Below are 22,669 nucleotides of genomic sequence, written 5' to 3'. Positions count from 1 at the left end.
TTCGACTGGTAATGATTTCACATTGTAGGGTTGTTGGGAGGCTTTAATGAGGGTGTCACTGTTTTGAACATCATCATGTAAGCTACATAAGATCTGATAAGTGGCCAAAATAGGTATCATAAAGTTCATATATTAAAGTTCATAAACTTTGCTCAAATGAGAAGAAACTCAGATCCTTACTTACAAACCTTTTTATTCTTATTCTGTATATAATTTGAGCACACTGAAATTTACAGTATCCATTAGACTTAAAGAAATAAAAATGCTTAGAGTGGTAAGAAGTGACAGGTGGGGAAGACACAGGAACAATAAAAATCCTGTAAAAAATTACTTTTTTTGGAACAATAAAAATCCAATAAAGAATCCACATTCATTCACAATGAAAAGATGTATCAAGTGGCCAGTTTAGCCGTTTGAAGAGAGCTGTTTGACGCCTCATTTGCTTCCTGTTAATGAATCTGTTTACCTTCCGAGGAAGGGCCTCTAAATGAGTGTCTACCTGGTTTAAAACCTTTTTTCTCTTCAGTTCAGGTATGTTAAAGAGCAGGCCTTGATTCACTAATGTCACAAATTATTGTCTTTATTCTGTTATTTTAAATCACAGCATACGTTTTGTAAACCTGATTTGAATAGGAGTAAGAATAAACCTCCAAGTGGATGTAGAAATTATTTTGTTTTCAAGTGTGAGATATGTCACGGTATTAACTAGTGCAAGTACATTTATGGAAGGATGCATTAAGGAAATTACAGCAGAATCAGCTGTGGTTCATTAACAGACTTCATAGTTTTTAAAGTATGAAACCATTTGCTGTCCAAGTATAATTTTTCATGTTATTATATTACAAGCAAGTGCCTCTTTGTTGTGTTTGGATCAAGGTTTTTTGTTTTTGTTTTTAAATGAAGCTTGTTGGCAGAGGGAGGACATTTCTTGGTTTCTTGTTCGTAAAAATGTGCTTGACACTGGAAGTGTAGGAACTTGAAAGTGAGGAAAGATTGGGCATATCCCTTATTTTATTATTTTACTAAAGACTTCTGGCCAGGTGATATAAAAAACTCATGTTTTACTTTTTCTTTTGCTCCACAAGCAAAATTTCAAATCAGCTGAAACAAAGTACGTTTTGTATCCCTGCTGTGAAAATTTATGACATTGAATATGCTGTTTTGGAATAGTTTTTCAGTCATTCAAGTGATATTTAGAGTGCTTGTCTCTGTAAGGTGAGAACACAGATTTAAAAAAAGTTTTTTTAGGTTTATTGCATAATGCTTTTGTGTTAAGGGAGAAAATTACTTTTTTGGTTAGCTTTACACTTCATGGGGCTTCTCTGGTGGTGCAGTGATAAGGAATCTGCCTGCCAATGCCGGAGATACAGATTTGATGCCTGGGTCGGGAAGATCCCTTGGAGTAGGAAATGGCAACCCATTCCAGTTTTCTTGCCTGGGAAATCCCCATGGACAGAGGGGCCTGGCAGGCTACATACAGTCCATGGGGTCACAGAACAGTTGGACATGACTTAGCGACTAAAACAACTACAAATGCAACACTTCATTAAAAGTTTGTAAATAGTCATTTACTGCTACATTCACAAGATTATGAAATAACTCCAAAAATGTATGTGTGTATATACTGGCCATTGCTAAAGAAGTAGAATTCATTTATTTGTGTTCCTTAGATTAAATTGAAATGACTGAAGAACTGGCATAGGCTTTAATGAATCCTAAACCTTTCTAAGGCAAGAATAACTAAAAAAAGATGCTGATTATGTAAGCTTAATTTATATATGAAATAGTGAGGCTCAAGATACCTTATCTGTCCTGAGGTAAATATTTGAGCAATTCAGAATATCATGTTCTACTTAATACTCCCCTTATGTTTTTAATAGTATAACAAAGCAGGTATTGATAGAATTTCTAATCTTATGATTGCTAACTTTTTTGTTAGAGGATTTAAAAACTATTATAAATATGCCTTTATTACATTAAACTCCCTATTCCCTATTTGTATCATTTGTTTCTCCTTTCCTGTTGGATCATTCTTCCTCACCTCATTCCAGTTAGGTATTTATCTCTCCATCTCCACTGAAACTATTCCAATGTCACCAACAACCTCTATCCTGCCAAATCCAGTGGAAAATTCTCAGTTACTACTTGACTTTTCGACATTTAATGCAAATGATTACTCTTGCCTTTTAAAGAATTGCATACTTCTGTTTTTTTCCTCCACGTCCAGTGCTTGGCTGCATCTCTTCTTCCTAACCTCTAAAGTTGTAGATCCCCCATAGTTCAGTTCCCCTGGCCTACTATCTCTGTCACTCCCTGCGTAGTTTTCTTTCTGTTCTTGGCTTGAATCTTTATGGTGATGATTTCCAAATTTTTATCTTCAATTCTTATGCCTCCTCTGAGCTTCAGACTTATATTTCCAGTTGCTTCCTTAATAGCTATACAGTGTCCAGCAGGCATTCACATTTAAAGTATCCAAATTACAGCTCTTGATTCCTCTTTTCTTATTTCCATCCTATCTTAGTAAATTTAACTGTCATCATCCAGGTTGATCAGACCAAAACTCTCAAGTGGCTCCTCTCTTCCCATCACATCTCATGCAACCATATCATCAAGTTTTTGTTGGCTTTGCCTTGAGAATATATCAATGATCCAACCTTTTTTTGTGACCTCCTCTGTTAGTAACCTAGACATGCTGCATGTCTATTTTTAGATTTAGAGATTTTTGTCCTCAATTCCTATCTCTTATTGTCAGTTCCTCACATTTTTGCTAGAATAACCTTTAGCAAAGATAAGTCAGATCATGTCATTCTCTTGCTGAAACCTTCCCGTGATTTCCCAACACATTCAAAATAAAATCTAAACACCTTGTCTTGGCCTGCAGGTCTCTCTTGGTTCTGGTCCTTAGCTGTCTTACTGACTTCTGTGTCTCCTTTTACTCTGCTGTTACCACACTTGTTTCCTGTTATTCCTGTTTTTCAAGTTTGGCCTGCTTCATAGCTTTTGCACTTGCTCTTCTTTTTTTCCTGGAATTCTCTTTTCTAGGTAATTTTTGTGACTCTGTAACTCAACTCAAATAGCAGCTCAGGTATTAAATCCTCGAAGTGTTCTTCCCCGCTTTACTATATGGTCTTGCCTTCTAAAATAGCCACACCCCCATCACTCTGTATTCCTGTCCCTCTTCCATCACATTTACCACTGTCAAATATTATATAGTTAAATGTTTATTTTTTCTCTCTGCCATTACAGTATAAGCTCCTTGAGGCCAAACTTTGTTTTGTCTATTGCTGTGTTCCCAGTGTCTAAGATGGGACTTGGCATATACTACACGTTCAGTAAATGTTTGTGAAGTGAATGGGGCCCCAAGTCTCACCTAGGAGTTGGGAGAACATCACCTATTGAGAAGTTTCACTTGCCATGATTTAACAGGTAGTATTTATTTGATGTCTAATACAGTGCTATGAGACAAAAAGACACTAACCCTACACTGAAGGAACTTAATTACTGTTTAGAAGAGAGCCAGACATGCAGATACGTAACTGTAAAGCGATATGATAACTGTTTTAATGAAAGTATTTATATTATAGTGAGAACTTATGGATAGGATTGTAGCATATCAAGGAGTCAGTGATGTAATTATAAAGGAGTTAACCTTTTAGGTGAGATGTGAAGGACATGTAGGAGACTATCAGGCTGTCATCTGACTGAGAAAATAATGCGTCTTAAATCACAGAGGTGTGAGAATGCGGCTGGGCATGTTTCTAGTACTACCAGGAGCTGGAATCAATTGATGGGCTGTAAGTCTGATGTTAGGAGTGGCTGGAGATGACCCTGGGCAGCTGGGCAGTTTTAGGGTGGCAGTGGAGCCAGATCATGTAGGGCCATATCTGCTGTGCAAGATACTTTAAAGTATGTGCATGATAAATAGCCACCGAAGGGTTTTGAACAAGGAAATGATCAAATCTGACTTGTATTTTAGAAAATCACAGGAAACAGTATAGAAGTAGGTAATTGAAATATCAGAGATAACTACTTCCAGGTTTTAGGCCTGAACTACTAGGTTGAGAGTGATACCATTCACCCAACTAATAAATTAGAGCGAGAAAGATAGTGACTCTTTCAGAGGGGATGGCTAGGAGCTAAAAGTATGTAATTATATTTTAGTACTCAGAAATCTATTCGTTTACTTGTGTCACTTAATATATTTTGTATATTACATTTAATTATAAACATACTAAATCTACTCTTAGGATTCTTTTATTCCTTTACAGATGCACATGTATGCTACTGAGCTGAAGGATATTGGCATTTTTTAGTTTTGTCTGCTTCTAAGTAGACCAGTGAGAATAAGAATGCTCTTGATAGTCCAATAAAACAAAGGCAGTTGTTTTATTAATGTGCAAAGAAATGATTCTAAATCTAGGCCCTTCATAGTTTTAGACATATATGAAAAAATGCTCCCAAATTTGTTGAGGGTAAATTTCACCACACAGGAATGTCATCCATTCAGTCTTTTGATTTATGAATCATAAGTAGACTTTACTTCTTTTGATGCTTTATTTTTTGATCATTATGAAATTTGGGAAATTAAATTGTGCAGAGATAAACTTATCTGTAGATTCATGGGTTAGTTGATTCCTTGGTTTGTTATATTCCCTTGCTGAAAGTGAAAAAAATCTGAAATAGACAAGACACAAGAGGAAAAGCAAGACTGTGTTTGTTCTTGTGGCATTAAGGTCCCATTAGAAATAAAATACAGACCACAAAAGTGAGCCACAAGTGCAATTTTAAATCCTCTAGTAGTCACATTAAAAAATACAAAAATAAACAGAATCACTTTAATGTCTTTTATTTAACCAGTTATATATAAAATAGTATCATTAAACATATAATCAATATAAGAATATTAATGAGACATTTTACTTTTATTTTCTATACTACGTCTTTGAAATCCAGAGACATTTTATAAGCACAGCACATCTTAATGTAGACTGGACACTTTTCAAGTGCTCAGTGACTACATTTGACTATTGGCCAGTGTATTGGACAGTGTAGCCCTAGGTTCTTCTTAGACCAAAAAGTAGAGGTTTCTCAGCATTCTGCAGCATTTGTGAAGTTATCGTCCCAACATCAAATAATTTCTGTGCTGTTTTATTATCCTATGCCATATATTAAAGAGGTTTCCCTTTTCTCCATTCATCATTTTCCTACTTATTTTGTCCAATAAAAGTCTGTTTGTCAATTTTCATGGCCTTTGCTTTCTCTTACACCAATTTATGGTAATAGCCTGTTATACTAAAGCAATAGCATATCTCTAAGTTTTAGTAATTTTGTTTTTAATTACAAAGATAACTACATTTATTGTAACAAATTCAACCAATTCTGTGCTAAATGTATAAAGAGAAATTCTTAATTCTTTTCTCCTCATGTTCTCCTCTCCTAGATGTAACCACTGTTAACAGTTTAGATAATAGCCTTTCTCCCCTTATTGCTGCTGCTGCTGCTGCTAAGTCACTTCAGTCGTGTCCGACTCTGTGTGACCCCATAGACAGCAGCCCACCAGGCTCCGCCGTCCCTGGGATTCTCCAGGCAAGAATACTGGAGTGGGTTGCCATTTCCTTCTCTAGTGCATGAGAGGGAAAAGTGAAAGTGAAGTTGCTCAGTCGTGTCCGACTCTTAGCGACCCCGTGGACTGTAGCCTACCAGGCTCCTCCATCCATGGGATTTTCCAGGCAAGAGTACTGGAGTGGGATGCCATTGCCTTCTCCGTCTCCCCTTATTAGGAATGTATATTTTTGAGAAAACTTTGTTAAATGAGAAAATTGGTACTTTGAAAATATATCTTAAAGTGGACCTGTTTAAAATGGTGACTAAAGTTTCGTAATTATTAATGAAAATAATTGCTAGGGGCAATTTTCTGACATGAAAACATTTTGCCACATATTTAATAAAATTTAAGTTATAATTGCAGCTGTGCTATTAGAATTAACAAAGAATAAGTATTAGTACTTTGTTGTTATAATTTTTTTCACTGAAATTGTGTGATAGTCTGATAGTATCCTTTTACTTTGATTTTCTTGGTATTTATCAAATAGATTTGGGTTTCCCCAGTGTCTCAGTGGTAAAGAATCCACCTGCAGTACAGGAGATGCGGTACGATCCCTGTGTCAGGAAGATCCCCTGGGAGAAGGAAATGGCAGCACACTGTAGTATTCTTGTCTGGGAAATCCTATGGACAGAGGAGACTGGCAGGCTGCGGTCCCTGGGGTCTCAGAGTCGTATACGACGTAGCGACTAAACAACAGCAACAATCGTATAGATTAGAGGAGCTTCAGTTTTACCAAAACTGTTGAGAGTGTTAGCAATTTCTCAAGAGATTTTTCTTAAGCCCTTGACATTTCTTTTCTTGATTTCTGTCCTGTCATCATCCTTGTTAGATTTTTCTCTTCTTCAGTTGTTCACTGGTTTGATTTTGCTGCATCTTCATTCCCCAAGGGTTTTGTTCTGAGATGAGTACTCCTTCAATATTATTTTATAGACTTCATGAAATCCTGCGTTGTTTTCAGTATTTGTATTTTCACTGGACAATTGAATTGCATCGTGTTTACTTTGTATTATTGGATGCTTGCAACATTAGGCTATTAGTGAGTGATTGATGGGGCAAAGCCAGAATACATAGTTGCAATAGATGTTAGTGTCAAATAGAAATGGATTTTTTAAGTGATCAAGGCACTTTTGATTCCTGTGTAAACTTGTAACTTAAAGATCTCAACTGCCTATTTAAATAATAGCTAATTTTTATTGAGACTTGCAACATGACTGGCAAATTTCCATATATGCATCATGTAATTAATATGTTCAGTGTGTCTGCGAATAAGTCTTTTGTTCTCTTCATTTTATACTTTGAGTAAACTAAGGCTTAAAGTAGTAACTTTTGCCACAATGAAGCTAAGTAATTTGTCTGATAAAAGGGCTAGTCAAGCATGGGGCTGGGAACCACAACCTATACTTGATTGTACTAATGTATACACACACACTTTTGTGCAAAAAAAGAAAAAGATTGTAATTTTCTTGTTTCAGTTAGTAGTATGTTTTGGATATGAACTCACTGTATGAATGGGCTGTAATTTTAAGAAAATTTCCCTGTTTAGATTTTGTGTATAGTTTTTGTTTATTTTTCATTTTACTAATGTTGATGTCCTTGGTAACTAAGAGGCTTAGATTTTAATAGCCCTGTGAGAAATAAGAGTGGAGGTATTGGGCCTGGGAGAGATGAGTTGGAACTGAGCTCACCTCCTAAAGCCTTGAATCTCAAAGTGTTAACCCTCACTCAAAGGGTAGAGTAGGAAAAAAAATTTACTCACAGTTACAGAAAGAAAGTAAGGATGCTTGCCTGTTTTCACCTGGGTTCCGAGTGAGGGGGGAATTTTCCTAAGATTGTGTACCTACTGTTTTACTCTCATCTGGGATTGTGTTTTATATTTGTATTTACTGCATCATTAAGAAAACTTCAAACTTAAAAAATAACATTAATGTAGGACCACTCTATAATAGAGAAATGCATATAGTCTGGCTGTTTGGAATTCCCATTGATAAAGCCCCACTGATGTTGAGCTCACTATCCAAAATTACAACAACAACAAAAGAAAACAGTACTTTAAACAAAAGTCAGAGACACAAGAGACAACAGATTTAAATCCTCAGGAACTTCACAAAGTAGTACTATTAAATAATTAAAACTACTTGTAAAGTTATTTAAAAGTAAATGCTACAATTATAGTGAAAGTGAAAGTCACTCAGTCGTGTCTGACTGTTTGTGACCCCATGGACTATAAAGTCCGTGGAATTCTCCAGGCTAGAATACTGGAATGGGTAGCTGTTCCCTTCGCCAGGCGATCGTCCCAACCCAGGGATTGAACCCAGGTCTCCCACACTGCAGGCGGAGTCTTTACCAGCTGAGCTACTAGGGAAGCCCTTAACAGTAATAAAATAGAAATATTAAAAATGATTAAAGATAGAAGAAAAACAAAACTATTAAAAAAATAAAGGCCATGGAGATCAGGGCCAGGGTGGGTGATAAATAGCACTTCACAATAAAACTTCAGTCATTAAAAAAAAGCTGATTGGATAGGATGTAATGTAAAATAGACAAATGTGAAGAGAAATGTAGTGATACAGAAGATGGGTCCGTAGGTACTGCCCTGAATAAATGGAATTGGTAAAATTCAAAAGCATAGTGTTATCCCAGTAGAAAAGTAATTGTAAACACAAACTGAAACACTAAGTAGACACCTGAGAAAACACAACATGTAAGAGAATATCTTGAGAATCATCAGAGAGGAAAGAGATCTTACAAATCAGTGACAAATTGATGACAGATTTCTGAACAGTAACAGTAGACATCAAAATACATTAAAGAATGGGAACAATGTAAAGGTACCTTCAGACAATAAGTATATTGTAAAATAAAAGCTTCGTCCAGTTGTCTGAGAGACATACAGATAATGAACAGAAAAGGAGATAATCAGACATTCTTGCTCTCTGATGTGATGCAGTAGGAAGTTTGTAACACCATGTATGCCATACACTTGCTAAAAAAAGATTAAACCCCAATTCTATCAAGTCAGTAGGTCAGCCACCATTTTTTAGGAAGTTTAGAGATTATATATAAGAATTTACATATAAGAACTTATTAGTGCTGAAGAGCACTAATTACAAGCAGCAAACTCCAGAATGTGGTAAATTCTGAAAGGACATCTAACCCACTTTCTTTAAGAAATGAATGGCAAGATAGGAAAACAAAAACAGTGTTCACTGATAACACATTGGTAGCTTGAAATTAACCACGATAAGCATATTTACACCACAGAGATCAGCAAATGCCCTAAATCAGGGTTTGATTTATTGCTTATTGATTGTCTAGGCTTAAAATGATGGAGCAGTGCTGATAATGCTGACTTACAAAAGTGCCATGTCTTTAGCTATTTATTGTATTGTGCATAATTCAGAAAACTGGGGATATAGTCTTTCATTCAAAAATGATTATCCACTTCAGCAAAGAAGTCACACCACTCACATTGGTGACATTATTGATGTAAATTAAAGTATTACCCAGTACCCCAAGCTACACTTGGAAAGCCAGTTGCTAAACATTTACCAGCACAGTGCTGGTCAGGGCATAATCAAATTCAGTGCTTTGGTAGAAAATAGACAATAATATAAATTTATTATACTGTTATTCAGCTTTCAAAATCATCATGGCAACATATAGGCATTAACTAAGAAAAAAAAAAGTTAAGTTTCAAAAGCCATTTGCTGTAGCACAAAATAATTTAAAATTTGAAGCCTTTGATACATGTCTATTGTGGATGACAAATAGAATCATAATTTAGAGTTTGAAGAACACTTAAAATTAATACAGGAGAATCTGCCTTACAGATAGAAATTCTTCCTCTAGTGTTAATCCATTGTCTAGGCTATATTGAAATTATTCTAGAGGCAGAGCTCATTTACTTGATAATAGTGCTGGAGAATTCTAAAAGTAGGGTTCTTTTTTATCTTGAGGTATACTTTGTTTTCTTATAATTTTTTCCAGCTAGTTCTGGTAACTGACTTCTGGAGAAATACAGAAGCAACCAACCTTATAGAGCAACCAACCTTGTAGATCAACAATCCTTCAGGTATAAAGGTAGCTGGACTGTGTCCATTTAGACCTTTGCGGGCAGAGTATACCTTTAGTTTTTTTAACCAGACTTTGTGTCATATATTTTCTAGACTCTGTATTTTAGACCGTGTAGCCTTTCTAAACATCCACATCACTCTTTTGACTTTTATTGACTTTGTAGATGAAGTAAAAGCCTTTAGATCTTTTTTGTGTGTGTGTGCCAGTTGTACATTTTATTCTATATTGCTTGATTTTTTTTTTAACCCAAAGCAAATCTTTGTATTTATTCATTCTTAGTCTTAATATTGTTTTCAGCACAGCATTCCCGATTATAGAAATGATACTAAATTATAATTTTATCATTTTTGGTATTTATTAATCCTGTCAATTTTGTATCAGTTGCACATTTGATAAACACTTAGTGTTTATTGTTTGCATTGAAATTTTTGTTTAAAATGTTGAACTTTAAAAGGTATCAGTAATACAGTTCTCCATTAAATAGCCCTCTCTGAATTTGCTTCTACCTTATCATTACTTTTTGCTATGAGTCTGCCTACCAGTTCTGAGTCACCCGTATTTCACCATCTTACAGTCCATCATGGTGTATTTTGTCAGATGCTTTTCTAAACTGAGATTGGGTTATGCTATGTCTCTGGTATCCTCTCCAGTGAAATATACTTCAGTACTTCTATTTTTGAAAAGTAGGCATTTTCAAAAGATCCTGGCATGGTTAAATGTTGAAGTCACTTTCTTCCACAAATGGAAAGATAGAAAATCCATGAAGAATGATGGGCTAGATAGATAAGACATTAAAAGAGAAAAGGGACAGGTGGATCACTGGGCTGAAAAGAAAATAGCCTGTGCCATGAAAGTGGAGCTTATTCAGTGAGGAAGTATTCTGATCAGGTGAAATGTTAGCGATCTGTAATAGAGTGGACAGGATTTGTTAGTCTTTCCCTCCTATTATCTTTTTCCTTTGAAAGGTATGTGGTAAAATATTAACAGTGGTGCTTCTAAGAATCCACCTGCAATGCAGGAGACTTGGGTTCACTTCCTGGGTTGGGAAGATCCCCTGGAGAAGGGAAAGGCTACCCATTCCAGTACACTGGCCTGGAGAATTCCATGGACTGTATAGTCCATGGGGTTGCAAAGAGCCGGATGCGACTGAGCTACTTTCACTTTTCTAAGTCTATATGGGTGTTTCTTTGCTATGTGTAGGATCTTCCTGTTTTCTTTGCTCTGGACAGACTAGTACATACTTCACAGTATTACTTTGAGGATTAAGAGAATAACTCACTGTGAAATTGTCTAGTACGTACCCCTGTATTTTGTAGACAGTAGGTAAAGTTTTATTTAACCTTTGTTAAATTTTTCTGCTTGTTAAATTCCATTGACCAACCACAGTAGAGGTTGTCAGGGAGTTAACCAGTGAGTTGTCTCATCATATTCCTTGACCTCCACCCTCCTTTATTGTACCCAGACCGATTTATTTGCTACTGGAAGGAAGAAAAATATATAGTAGGTCACTTGATTAAATAGTGTTAATAGAATGATGACTTTCTCTTTCCCACAACCTATTTCTTTCCTAAAAATCATAGTTTACAAGCAATATCTTCTAGAAAATAGTCTGATTAGTTGTCTCGTTTTCTAGCCCACATTGAGGCTACTCTTATTCATATATTACTCTTAAAATAAGCAAGATAGAGGAAAGAGGCTATAAAGATAAAATCCATGGGTTCATGAGTTATTTTGGAATTTACTTTCCTTAGTTGCTTACCTGATTGCATTAATTAGTTTATGGCAAGTTTTACTTTCTTTGAGCTTGAGAGTTTGTATAGGATGGATTAGTAGGCCCTCTGCCTAGTCTTTAAAATCTCTTGGTTTAATACATTGTAATTAGTTTTTGGTAATTGAATCATTCTGTCTTTTTTTTCTTGCAGATTGAGGTGGTGCCATGCAGCGAGAAGCAGAGAGATGCAGAGTTCGAGCCAGGAGGCCTGACATGGCACTTTATGTACCCAAAGCTCGAAGGGGTATAGTACTACTCAAATCAGGTGATGAGGGAAAAAGCTGTGGTCCACCTAACTCCATGGTGAAAGAAGAACAAAGGGAAGATTCTCTCTCCCAAAAGGAGATCATTCGAGACAAATGCGAGACTCCAAGACTAAGTATTAATCCTGATAAAAAGGAGCACAGTTTTAGGGAAGGAAAGAAATCTTCAACGAAATTTAAAAAAGATACATGCCTTCAAGAAAGAAAGAAAAATAGGATTTGTACTAAGAGGGCAACTGCAGAATCCAAAGAAGTATTATCCCAAGGACTTCAGCAAAGAGTCTTGAATACTGGGGTTGTACCTAGCGTACCTTTGCAAAGACATTTTAAACCAAAGAAGGTAGAGTGTTTGGAGGTTGAAACCAGAGATGTGATAGGACACAATGGGTTGCTTCTATCTCAGTCTTGTTCAGAAATCAGTAAGGCTCGGGTTCCAAACAAGCCATCCACAACTGTGGAAATCTCTGATATCAAGAGAAATGAGCAAAATGAGGAAACATTTGAAGATAGAAATTTGGAAAACAGAATGGAAACTGATGCTAAGATTATGGAGATACTATCCCAGTTTCCTGGAGATTTTAATTCTGTGGTGAAACCTGAGAGTGTGATCTCACCAGTAAAACAAAACTCTGATTCTGGAATTGTACAACAAGGCATGCAAACATTAGATGGAATGCTGAAGCACAGCAATGGCGCCATCACTACTGATTCTGTTCCTGGAAGTTCAGATGATATCATTGGTCAGACTTGTGTAGACTTGGATGCTGAGAATGTTGGTGATACAGCCAACAGGATAGATTCCATCTCAAGTCAGAAAGGTATGGATTCCATTCCTGAGATTGTGGGTCACCTCTCTCATCAAATGACTATGGGCAGCAAATTAGAGAGCACAAATGACATTTCTGATCCAACAACGATTAGAGAGTGTGAGGAGAATGACAGCACTGCTGATGAGTTGTGTGTAAAGCACGAATCTTCTGACACAGCTGCCCTTGCTCATGAAACATACACAGATAATGAGTCCGAGAGTGTACGTGACATTACCAATAAGACATGTACAATGGGCATTACAGATACCATATCTGATCAAATAACTGTAGGCAGCCCTTGTATAGTTGCAGTTAGAGTAGCTGATGAGGCTTGCAGCAACACAGGGAATTTCTCAGACTGTTTAGAAATGAATGCAGATACAGCCCTTCTTCATGCAGCTAAAAGTGGGAATGACACTGAAAATTTCAGTAACCTGACTGCTTGCTCAGGTATCTATGCTGAGAGTATTTCATCTAGTTTCACAGAGTCAACAGGAAAGTTGATAGAGAGCTTGTCAGATTGTGCTTCCTCCTTTCCTATAAAGAAGATAACTGGTAGTAATTTTAACACTTTTTTGGACTCTGAACCCAGTATGTTAAATGGGACAAACGTATTTTCAGATAGTGCCTTGGGCAGTGATCTTGATGGTGCTGGTGATATAACAGAGGCATTGCATGAACTTAAGACTGCTGAAGAGTTCAAAACAAAAGAAGATGGTGACTCAGAGAATGTGGAATTTGGTGTATCCTTTCCTGATATAGAGTCAGTATCTAAGGAAACATCCATGGAGCCGAAAGCAACGGATATATCTCACACAGAAAGAAGTGCTGCTACTGAGGAGAGCTGGGAGTCTATGTTCAATGATGATGGTGAGTGCCTGGACCCACGTCTTCTACAAGAGGTATGTTTTAGTAGAAATTGCTTGCCACTTAGGTAGTTTATCAATTCATAGAACCTAGGATTTGGGGAATAATTTTAGCAGACATTTTTGTACAGTCACACATTCACTCATATTACATCCAATGTAACAGTTCTTACAACAAACTAATAGGATTGTAGATTGCAAAAAGAAGGCCTGATCTTTAAGAAACAAAACATCTCCTGGTAAACTATATCTCTAATAGTGGAATCCTGAGAGATCTTACTGAATAGGTAAAAGATGAGTTTAATGGCTTCTGGCTAACTGTTGAGAAAATACAGAGGGAAACTTCTTTGAAAGGCTTTTTTGTGTTGACAAGATGTATTTTACACCAGCCTATTTGAAGAGAAGAATAATTTATTATTCATACTTATTTTATTCTTCCAACAGATGTTGGAATGTTGTTAGACACTCTAGAGGAAAGGAAGGGTGTGATAAAGGAACGTATGGTGGTTTTTTTAAGAAGTTTGTGCTGAGTTAATAAGTGATTGTTGAATACATACAGAAAATGTGCTGGCTAGGTAGAGTTCATAAATACAAAATGTTGGATTTGAAGGCATTTTAGAAATTATTTAGTTCAGTCTTTTCATTTTCTTGATTTAGACATTCCCTCTCTAAGCAGCATTTAAATTCTTTACCATGAGTAAGAATCATTGGTTTTGAATAGTAGAATCATTTCCCCTTTTATTCCTTATAGCGAGTTCATATAACCTTTGCCCAGAAGGGGAAAAAATCATTTCCCTATAAAATCTCCAGTTTTATACATGGGGAAATTGAAGGTTAATGGTTGTATCTTTAAGAAAGGCAGATTCAGGATTTCAGTCTACTGTCTTAATCCTGTATTTATGTTCTTTCTACCAGACCACTTCCTCACATATAAGACAGTTTTGTATGAGTGACTCCACAGAGTGTTTTAAATGCTAAGTGATGAGTCTTTTGTTTCCGATAGTTGAACCAGAAGTACAGAAAAATGTTTACAAGCACGTATAAAAGAGATGTGAAACTGAAGAGGGCAACCCATTGGACAGAATTGAGTTTCCAGTATCAAGCACTTCCTCCTTCCTCTTGGGAGGTGTTTGCATGCGCATGCACATTTGTACCAATTAGTACTTCTTATTGTGAAGTCAGGAAACAGATCTTAAACATTTCTTGGAAAGAATATAGAGCAGAAAGGCGTCTACATATTAACATTCATGAACCCTTTGAAATTGCATGCAAAATTTTCTATGTGAGTACAGTCTTTCATAACTTTCATCAGATTCTCCAAGGTGATAGCTTGCAAAGTATGGTCCCTAGACCAGCGGCATAAGCATCACTAGGGAACTTATTAGAAATGCGAACTCTGTAGTGAGATTCACGTGCGCATCAAGTGAGAACCACTGCTCACAGGCAACAGGCAAGCTTCAATTCTATCAAGATGTGAGTGTGGTAACATGAGAGGGCCGTCAGCTCTTAATGAAAAAGAAAAACACTGTTCAGCAGAGAGTTTAGACCCAAATCAGGTTAAAATATACTAATAATACAGTGAGTTAGGTGATTATAGAGAAGTTATTAAGGATCAAAGCATTGGGAGAAGGCCTTAGTCTTGGGAAGGAAGCAGTGTTCTTAGTTGGCAAAGGGACTGCTTAAGGAGGTGAGAGACCACAGGTGTGCCTAGGTGAGAACAAAACAAAGCTTCTTACAAAAGGGCATAGGACACAGAGCCTTTTAATACATGGTAGGACTCCATAAATATTTATTGAACGAATGTGAGTCAGTAGGGCAGAGTTGCTCTCTGCCTTTCTGGGTAGCCTCCAGGAGCTTTCAAACATCACAGCTGCTTGAACTTTGATTCTGTGTGGTAGCTTAGGGCTATGGCTTCTGTGTTGGGAGGAGGGAGATTGAGGTGTGCAACTCTTGTTAGAGCTTAACGCTGTTTAGATGTGAAAGAATTTAGGCAACCAAGTCTCTAGAGGGGCATAGTAATATTGCTAAAGAAAACACTGTCTTGAACTAAAGTTGGGAACGGCTGGAAAACAGAGCTGGTGGTGGTTTAAGCTGAAGATAGCCAGTGCCTGGGTATTGTGTTTAGGTATCTTTTTGAGGTGCTTGGTAACGTTTGGCATCTATGTTGAGGCATGAAAATAGATGAGAGCAGGAAAGAAGTTGGATTGAGAGTGCAAGTAGTGGATCCAACTCCCAGCTGTTGTCTCCTGTGCTTTGGGTTTTAAAACGTGTAATAATGATAATGTTATTAAAAGCTGTCACAAATACATGAAAATTAATAGCCTTTTGGTGACTATTACTCCTAATTTATTATTTACATTGTTCCAAATGTACTTTATTAAAGTAAGTGTCTGCTTACCTTGAAAACTTTCCAACCAAAGATTTTTGACTGTTTTCCCACCTGGCCTGTTTCTTTGATGACAATGGCTAGCCATAGAGGTATGCCTAATACTTCAGGTAGGCAGGGAAGTATGCTCTAGAGCAGGGTGTGGTAGTCATTGGCATGTGAAGCAGTTTCCTCTGACCTTTTGAACTTCTAAATCTGCCTGAGTCATTAGCTCCCAGAACTGCAGCTCTTGATGAGTCTCTAAAGATTACATGATCTCCTAAATCCATGGTATGGGATGCCCAGAAATTGAGATTTTTAACTGATAAAAGATATTGGCATGACTTCTTTTAACATTTAAGATCTTGGTACCAGAACATAGGAATTATTGTATAGATAAAACTTTTCTGCCTCCTGTACCAATCAGCAGACTTATTAGTAGGAGGGTTAGTGAGATGTCAGCAGCATAACATTGATATTGATAGATGCTGGCACCTGATCCCTTCACTGGCCATTTCTGGTTTTGAGGTATGTTTTTAGATAAGGGTAAATATTTACGTAGGAGTTTTCTTTTGTTATAGACAGTTACTAACAATGTATAACCGTGGAAAAGAGAAAAGGAACACCATTCATTTCCAAATCATCATCTTTCTGTGTGTGCCTACTCATGTTCATACTTCATCAGTGGTATCTTTCCATCTAGTCGTTCCAGTCATGCTGGGAAGATGAGGGAATCCAGAGATGTCTCCCTATTTTCTCAGTCTTCCTCTTGACTGTAAGTTTAATCGACTACAGTGTTTTCACTGTTCAGTGGGTTTGGATAGCATCTTCCCAAGAGTGCCAGCATCAGTTTGCCATATTAACCTTTCTGTACTGCCTGAATAGGAGCTAGGTCCCTGTTGGTTCAGTCTATTCATTAGAGGCAACTAGAGCTCTCACATTTGTCCTCTGGCCCTGGATCAGTAAGTGTTCATCTGACATGCCTCATTATTGTAGCTTTCTTTTTTATTTCCTTTTGTTCTTCTCCTTTTCTGTATTCTTATTCACTTTCTCCCTTTCTTCTCTCTTACTATGCCTTAATCCAAGGCTATAGCTATGGCTTTCTCTCACTGATGATTATCAGTGATATTGAAATGTTGCTGATACCTATTCTAGAGAAATCTTTAGATGGCATCTTGAATGGCATTTTGCCTATTCTGTGTTATACATTTATGAGGTCAAAGTTTGCATTTCTGGCCTTGGTTTCTTGATAAGGTCAGTGGAGGCATCGTCCTAGATATATTATATAATTTTATTTGCAGGTCAAGAACACCACTGAAGACACATCTATTCTTAATGTGTAAAATGTTAAAAAGTTTGAAAGTCTAAATTTATCCTTCTACTGTTGTAAAGGATTTATGCCCAAAGCAGTATAGAAAAGGGATGGAAGCCATAGCTTATGCTGTATATTATACATTGTAGTTTTATTACCTTTTTAGGGAACTCTTTTTGGATGTGTTTGGACTTTATCATGAGAAATTTTACAAGATGTTTGAAAATACTTTAAAAATAGTGTTATTTCCCTGTTTGCCAAGTACGGGAAGTTAAATGGGTAAGACATTTTAATTCTAGCTTTTGATTTGTTCACATTACTGTGGACCAACCTGAAAAATTCTTGGCTGTTACTCTCAGTTTTCCATGGTAATGGAATACTTGCGATAGAATCAAATCCAGATAATCCAAAGATGTTATTTTTTATATATAGCTTAAGCCTGTTCTTCAGCCAAATTCCAAATCTTTTAATTTGTCAAAGTTTATAGTAAATAATAAATTTTATTTTCTTCAATAGAAAATGAGTTAATAAGCAGTTAAGTAGCTACAGGTAAGAGTAGAAGAGAAAAAATAGAAACAAAGGGCTTGAATAACCTAACCTAAATAATAAGAATTGAGTGCATGGTTTAATTCTGTGAATAATTATGAAAATAGATATAGTGACATTGAAGCAACTGCAGTAATGTTATACCATCAACTCCTGGTCAGGTCCCTCTTGTCCATGTCCCTGTAATCTCCTGATATCCCCAATATTTAAATTTGCTACAGCCGCAACTATAGTTTAAAATGGTGTATTATGTTTAATTGTGATTACAAGTATCTATAGAAATGTTTTTTTTCCTACCTTCTAAGATCAGAGGCAGGATTACAATATAGGCCTTGAAAAATAAGATCTAGGAACTGGAACTTTAACCTAAGAGAACTGTACGTGTCTTTTTTTTTTTTTTTAAGTGTAATGTTAGCATTGAAAGGGACCTGTAACATAATATTTTATGTTTACCTCTTGCTTTATAGGTAAGACAATAAGCCCCAGAAAGGTTATTACTGACCTAGCTAAGGTTATTGTCAGAGTTGGCCCAGTCTCCTGATTTTCTAAACCCTGGGCTCTTTCCATGACAGTAAGCCTTTGCCTCTACCTAAAGGTCTCAGCCAGTCAACAGACACTGTACAGCTATTCTGTGCCCAGCTCGGATACTGGTGATGTGAGGGGTGAAGGAGAAGGATAACAACGTTAAGGAGTTTATAGTCTTGTGAAGCTGATGAGACTTTCAGAAATGCCTAGAAAAAGTATTCTATTTTATTAAATTGAAAATGCTATTGATTGTGAAATATATCATTATTTTATGTATCACTAAGAAAGAAACCACAATGCTTACCCTTTGGAATTTTATTTTATACCTATCAAAAGAGCTTCTTTAAGCTTAATTATTAATAGAGGGTGTCCCAGGTGGTGCAGTAATAAAGGATCTGCCTCCTAATGCCGGAGATGCATGAGATGCAAGTTTGATTCCTGGATCGGGAAGATCCCCTGGAGTAGGAAATGGCAACCCACTCCAGTATTCTTGCCTAGGAAATCCCATGGGCAAAGGAACCTGGCGGGCTACAGTTCATGGGGTTACAAAGAGTCAGATATGACTGAGCACAGCATAGTAGCACACAGACTTAGACATAAATTTTTATCATGTATCATATCTTATAGATATGTGAAATATTTTGTAGGTGAAATGTAGGTGAAATAAATTGGTTAGTTTCCTAAAACTTTGTGTTTATAGCCCAACTCTTTCTAATAATTTCTTGGCTCAGTCATTGATATTGATGCCTTTCCATCCTCTTATTATTTTCTGTGCCAACAAGAACTTTGATGATACAGCATTTCTTAAAAGAATGCATAAAAAAAGCAGAAATCATTGTTGCTGATTCTTAAGCCATCTTTGCATTTACGCAGAAGTATTCTTATATTGAGATTTTCTTCCACACTGCTGACCAGTGTGGAATGCCTGCAAATTTTGGTACTGGTGCTTTTGGGTCTCATGCATATTCAGGCAAGCAGTGACAATATGTATGATTAAGATGCATACTGATATTGGAGATGTTAAAATGTGCATCTTTGAATTGATGAAATATGATATATATCCAGCTTCCAAGTGTAATGATACAGTAGTAGTATAAGGAGTGGAGAAACCATCAAAATGGGGTCAGTGGGAAAAGCTTCAAGAGTAGATAAAGATTGAAGCTGGGTCTTAGAAGAAGGATCAGAAGCAGACAAGGCATTCCAGGCTGTGAGAGCAGCTTATAAAAAAATATGGAATGTTCACAGATTTAGGTCCTCAATTTGTCACTATCAGGAGTTTAGATGATCTATTTAGAAATTTTGTTGTTGTTGCCTTCCTTTTATAATTTGTTGAATTGTTTGCATGATTTATATAACCAGAACAATTAAAGTTTATTGGTAAAGGGAAAGAAAAAAAGTGTCATTTTACCCCAAATTTCAAAATGCTATCCAAAATTATTTAAAAAATATATGTTGCATAAATCAAATTCTTATTGATGAGGGCTCCATGTAAAATCAGTCTCGATAAGCAGGCACTTGGACAAAGTAATTAATTTAAGGCATGTGCCTCAAGTATTCATTCCACAAGTATTTTTTGAATGCCTAGTTTGTGCAAGTTAATGTGTGCAGTGGGAGTATATAGGGGTGGATATGACACGTCCCTTGTAGTTGTATTATCGAATCAGAATACTGATGAGGAAATTGAAACTCCAGCCTCACTCCCTGTATTAGTTTGTTAAGGCTGCGAGAGCACAGAACCCTAGATTGGCTGTGACAAAGTACCACAGAAATCTGTTCTCTCACAATTCTAGAGGCTGGAAGTCTAAGATCAAGGTGTCAGCAAGGGTTGGATTCTTCTGAGGCCTCTCCTTGGTTTGTAAATGGCTGTGTTTACATGATCTTCCCTTTGTCTGTGTCCAAATTTCCTCTTACAAGGACACCACTCAGATTAGGATCTACCTTATTTTAACTTAATACCTCTTTAAACATAATCTCTAAATACAGTTATATTCTAAGGTATTAGGGTTTATGACTTTAACTCATGAATTTTGGGAGGACACAGTGAAGCCCATAGCACTCTCTGAAGTCCTCACATTATTCAGTGTGGCCACACCGAACTGTTTAATGAATGCTACACTGCTTGCCTGCCTTTGCACACTTCTGTCTATGATACTTTTCTCTGTATAATTTCTTTACTTGTGTAGTGAAGAAGAGTAACAAAAGTTCATTCTCCTCTACCCACTGGTAATACCTTCTTCCTTCTTGTAACTTTATTACATATTAAAATTCTTTGTTCAGGTTCTTCTCTAATGTTATATTAAATGTACATTAAATGTTTTTTGGATAGGTGGTTAGGTAGTGAGGTTAAAGCTAGAGGAAGAGATAGGTCTAATTAATATTAGGTGTTATGCAGTGAGTACTATGAAAGTAGTGCAGATGATGGGACTTCCCTGGTGGTCTAGTGATTAAGGGGGCACAGGTTCAATCCCTGGTGAGGAAGCTAAGATCCCACATGCCGCATGGCACAGCAAAAAAAAAAAACAAAAAACCATAGTGCAGATGAGGTAAATGCTATAGAAGTATAGAGGAAGAGTCAGATTATACATGTGATCAAAAATAATGTGATCAAATCAACAGGCAGAAAGAAGCAAGATGTGTTTAGGCATATTGTTGTTCAGTTGCTCAGTCATGTGCAATTCTTTGCAACCCCGTGGACTGCAGCACGCCAGGCTTCCTTGTCCTTTACCATCTCTTGGAGCTTGCTCAAATTCATGTCCATTGAGTCGGTGATGCCATCAAGCCATCTCATCCTCTGTCGTCCCCTTCTCCTACCTTCAATCTTTCCCAGCATCAGGGTCTTTTCCAATGAGTCAGTTCTTCACATCAGGTGACCAAAGTATTGGAGCTTTAGCTCTTTAGCTTCAGCATCAGTCCTTCCAATGAACATTCAGGGTTGATTTCCTTTAGGGTTGACTGTTTAATCTTGCAGTCCAAGGGACTCTCAAGAGTCTTCTCCAACACCACAGTTCAAAAGCATCAGTTCTTTGGCACTTAGCCTTCTTTATGGTCCAACTCTCACATCCATACATGACTACTGGAAAAACAGTAGCTTTGACTATAGGACCTTTGTTGGCAAAGCAGTGTCTCTGCTCTTTAGTAGGCTCTCTAGGTTTGTCATGGCTTTTCTTCCAAGGAGCAGGCATCTTTTAATTTCATGGCTGCAGTCACTATCTGCAGTGATTTTGGAGGCCGAGAAAATAAAATCTGTCACTGTTTCCATTGTTTCCCCATCTCTTTGCCATGATGGGACCTGATGCCATGATCTTCATTTTTTGAATGTTGAGTTTGAAGCCAACATTTTCACTTTCCTCTTTCACTTTTTCAAGAGCCTCTTTAGTTCCTCTTTGCTTTCTGCCATAAGGGTGGTGTCATCTGCATATCTCAGGTTATTGATAATTTCTCCTGGCAATCTTGATTCTGGCTTGTGCTTCATTCAGCCTGGCATTTCGCATGATGTACTCTGCATATAAGTTAAATAAGCAGGGTGACAATATACAGCCTTGACATACTTCTTTCCCAATTTTGAACCAGTTTGTTGTTCCATGGCTGGTTTTAACTGTTAACTCCTTGACCTGCATCCAGGTTTCTCAGGAGGCAGGTAAGGTGGTCTGGTATTCGCATCTCTTTAAGAATTTTCCACAGTTTGTTGTGATCCACACAGCCAAAAGCTTTAGTGTGTCAATGAAGCAGAAATAGATGTTTGTCTGGAATTCTCCTGCTTTTTCTATGATCTAGAGGATGTTGGCAATTTGATCTCTGGTTCCTCTGCCTTTTCTAAATCCAGCTTGAACATCTGGAAGTTCTTGGTTCATGTACTGTTGAAGCCTAGCTTGGAGAATTTTGAGCATTACTTTGCTAGTGTGTGAAATGAATGCAGCTGTACGCTCATAGGCATAGTATTTATGCCTGTTTAGACATAGTATTATTACTTTTTGGTTGGAATGTAGCATATTTTAAGGGATGACATGACATAAAGCTAGAAAGGTTTTATATATAAGTACACTATTACTGATGTAATCAATTACCACAAACTAGTGTCTTAACACAGATTTATTGCCTTACAGTTCTTGAGGTCCGAAGTCCAAAATGGGTCTCACTGGACTAAAATTAGGATATTGGTAGGATTGTGTTCCTTTCTTGAGACTAGAGTAGAATCCATTTTCTTGCCTTTTTCAGCTTCTCTTATATACTGCTGCCCTCCTTCCTTGGCTTGTGGCCCACTTCTGTCTGCAAACTGATCCTCAAATTCATATGGAAATGCAAGGGACTCAGAATAGCCAAAATGATTTTGAAAATGATCAAAGTAGGAAGACTCAAGCCTCCTAATTTCAGAACTTATGAAACAACGGTAATCAAGACAGTGTGGCATTAGCATAAGGATGGTCTTGCAAGTAATTGCAGGCTTCCCTCCTTTCTGGAGCCCCCTTTCTGGGGCTCTGAGTTATTCTAAACTGTCAACTCTAGGCTTTTAAGAACTTGTTAAACATTTAGCTG

At 36.9% G+C, this 22,669-nt stretch overlaps 1 protein-coding gene across 20 annotated transcripts in view; it reads left to right on the top strand.

The window, feature by feature from the left end:
- R3HCC1L (R3H domain and coiled-coil containing 1 like) overlaps nucleotides 1-22,669 on the top strand; it is a 66,867-nt gene that overhangs the window by 25,576 nt on the left and 18,622 nt on the right. For 7 of the 20 annotated variants that reach the window (XM_081549478.1, XM_081549374.1, XM_081549438.1 and 4 more), the window contains 2 exons: nucleotides 11,602-12,531; nucleotides 13,285-13,424. In XM_081549478.1, coding sequence (XP_081405604.1) covers nucleotides 11,616-12,531; nucleotides 13,285-13,424 — 1,056 coding nt within the window. In that variant the 5' untranslated portion in view covers nucleotides 11,602-11,615. Of the gene's footprint in view, nucleotides 1-9,592; nucleotides 9,678-11,601; nucleotides 13,425-16,456; nucleotides 16,529-22,669 lie in introns of those variants that run through there. The other 13 variants (XM_081549414.1, XM_081549341.1, XM_081549347.1 and 10 more) reach the window with 6 other exon arrangements.

Source organism: Giraffa tippelskirchi, chromosome 2, assembly GCF_054371585.1.
Source record: "Giraffa tippelskirchi isolate mGirTip1 chromosome 2, T2T-mGirTip1v1.2.pri, whole genome shotgun sequence".
NCBI classification, from domain to species: domain Eukaryota; kingdom Metazoa; phylum Chordata; class Mammalia; order Artiodactyla; family Giraffidae; genus Giraffa; species Giraffa tippelskirchi.
The sequence above is the reverse complement of the archived record's forward strand: the minus strand, read 5'-3'. Positions and strand labels throughout refer to the sequence as shown.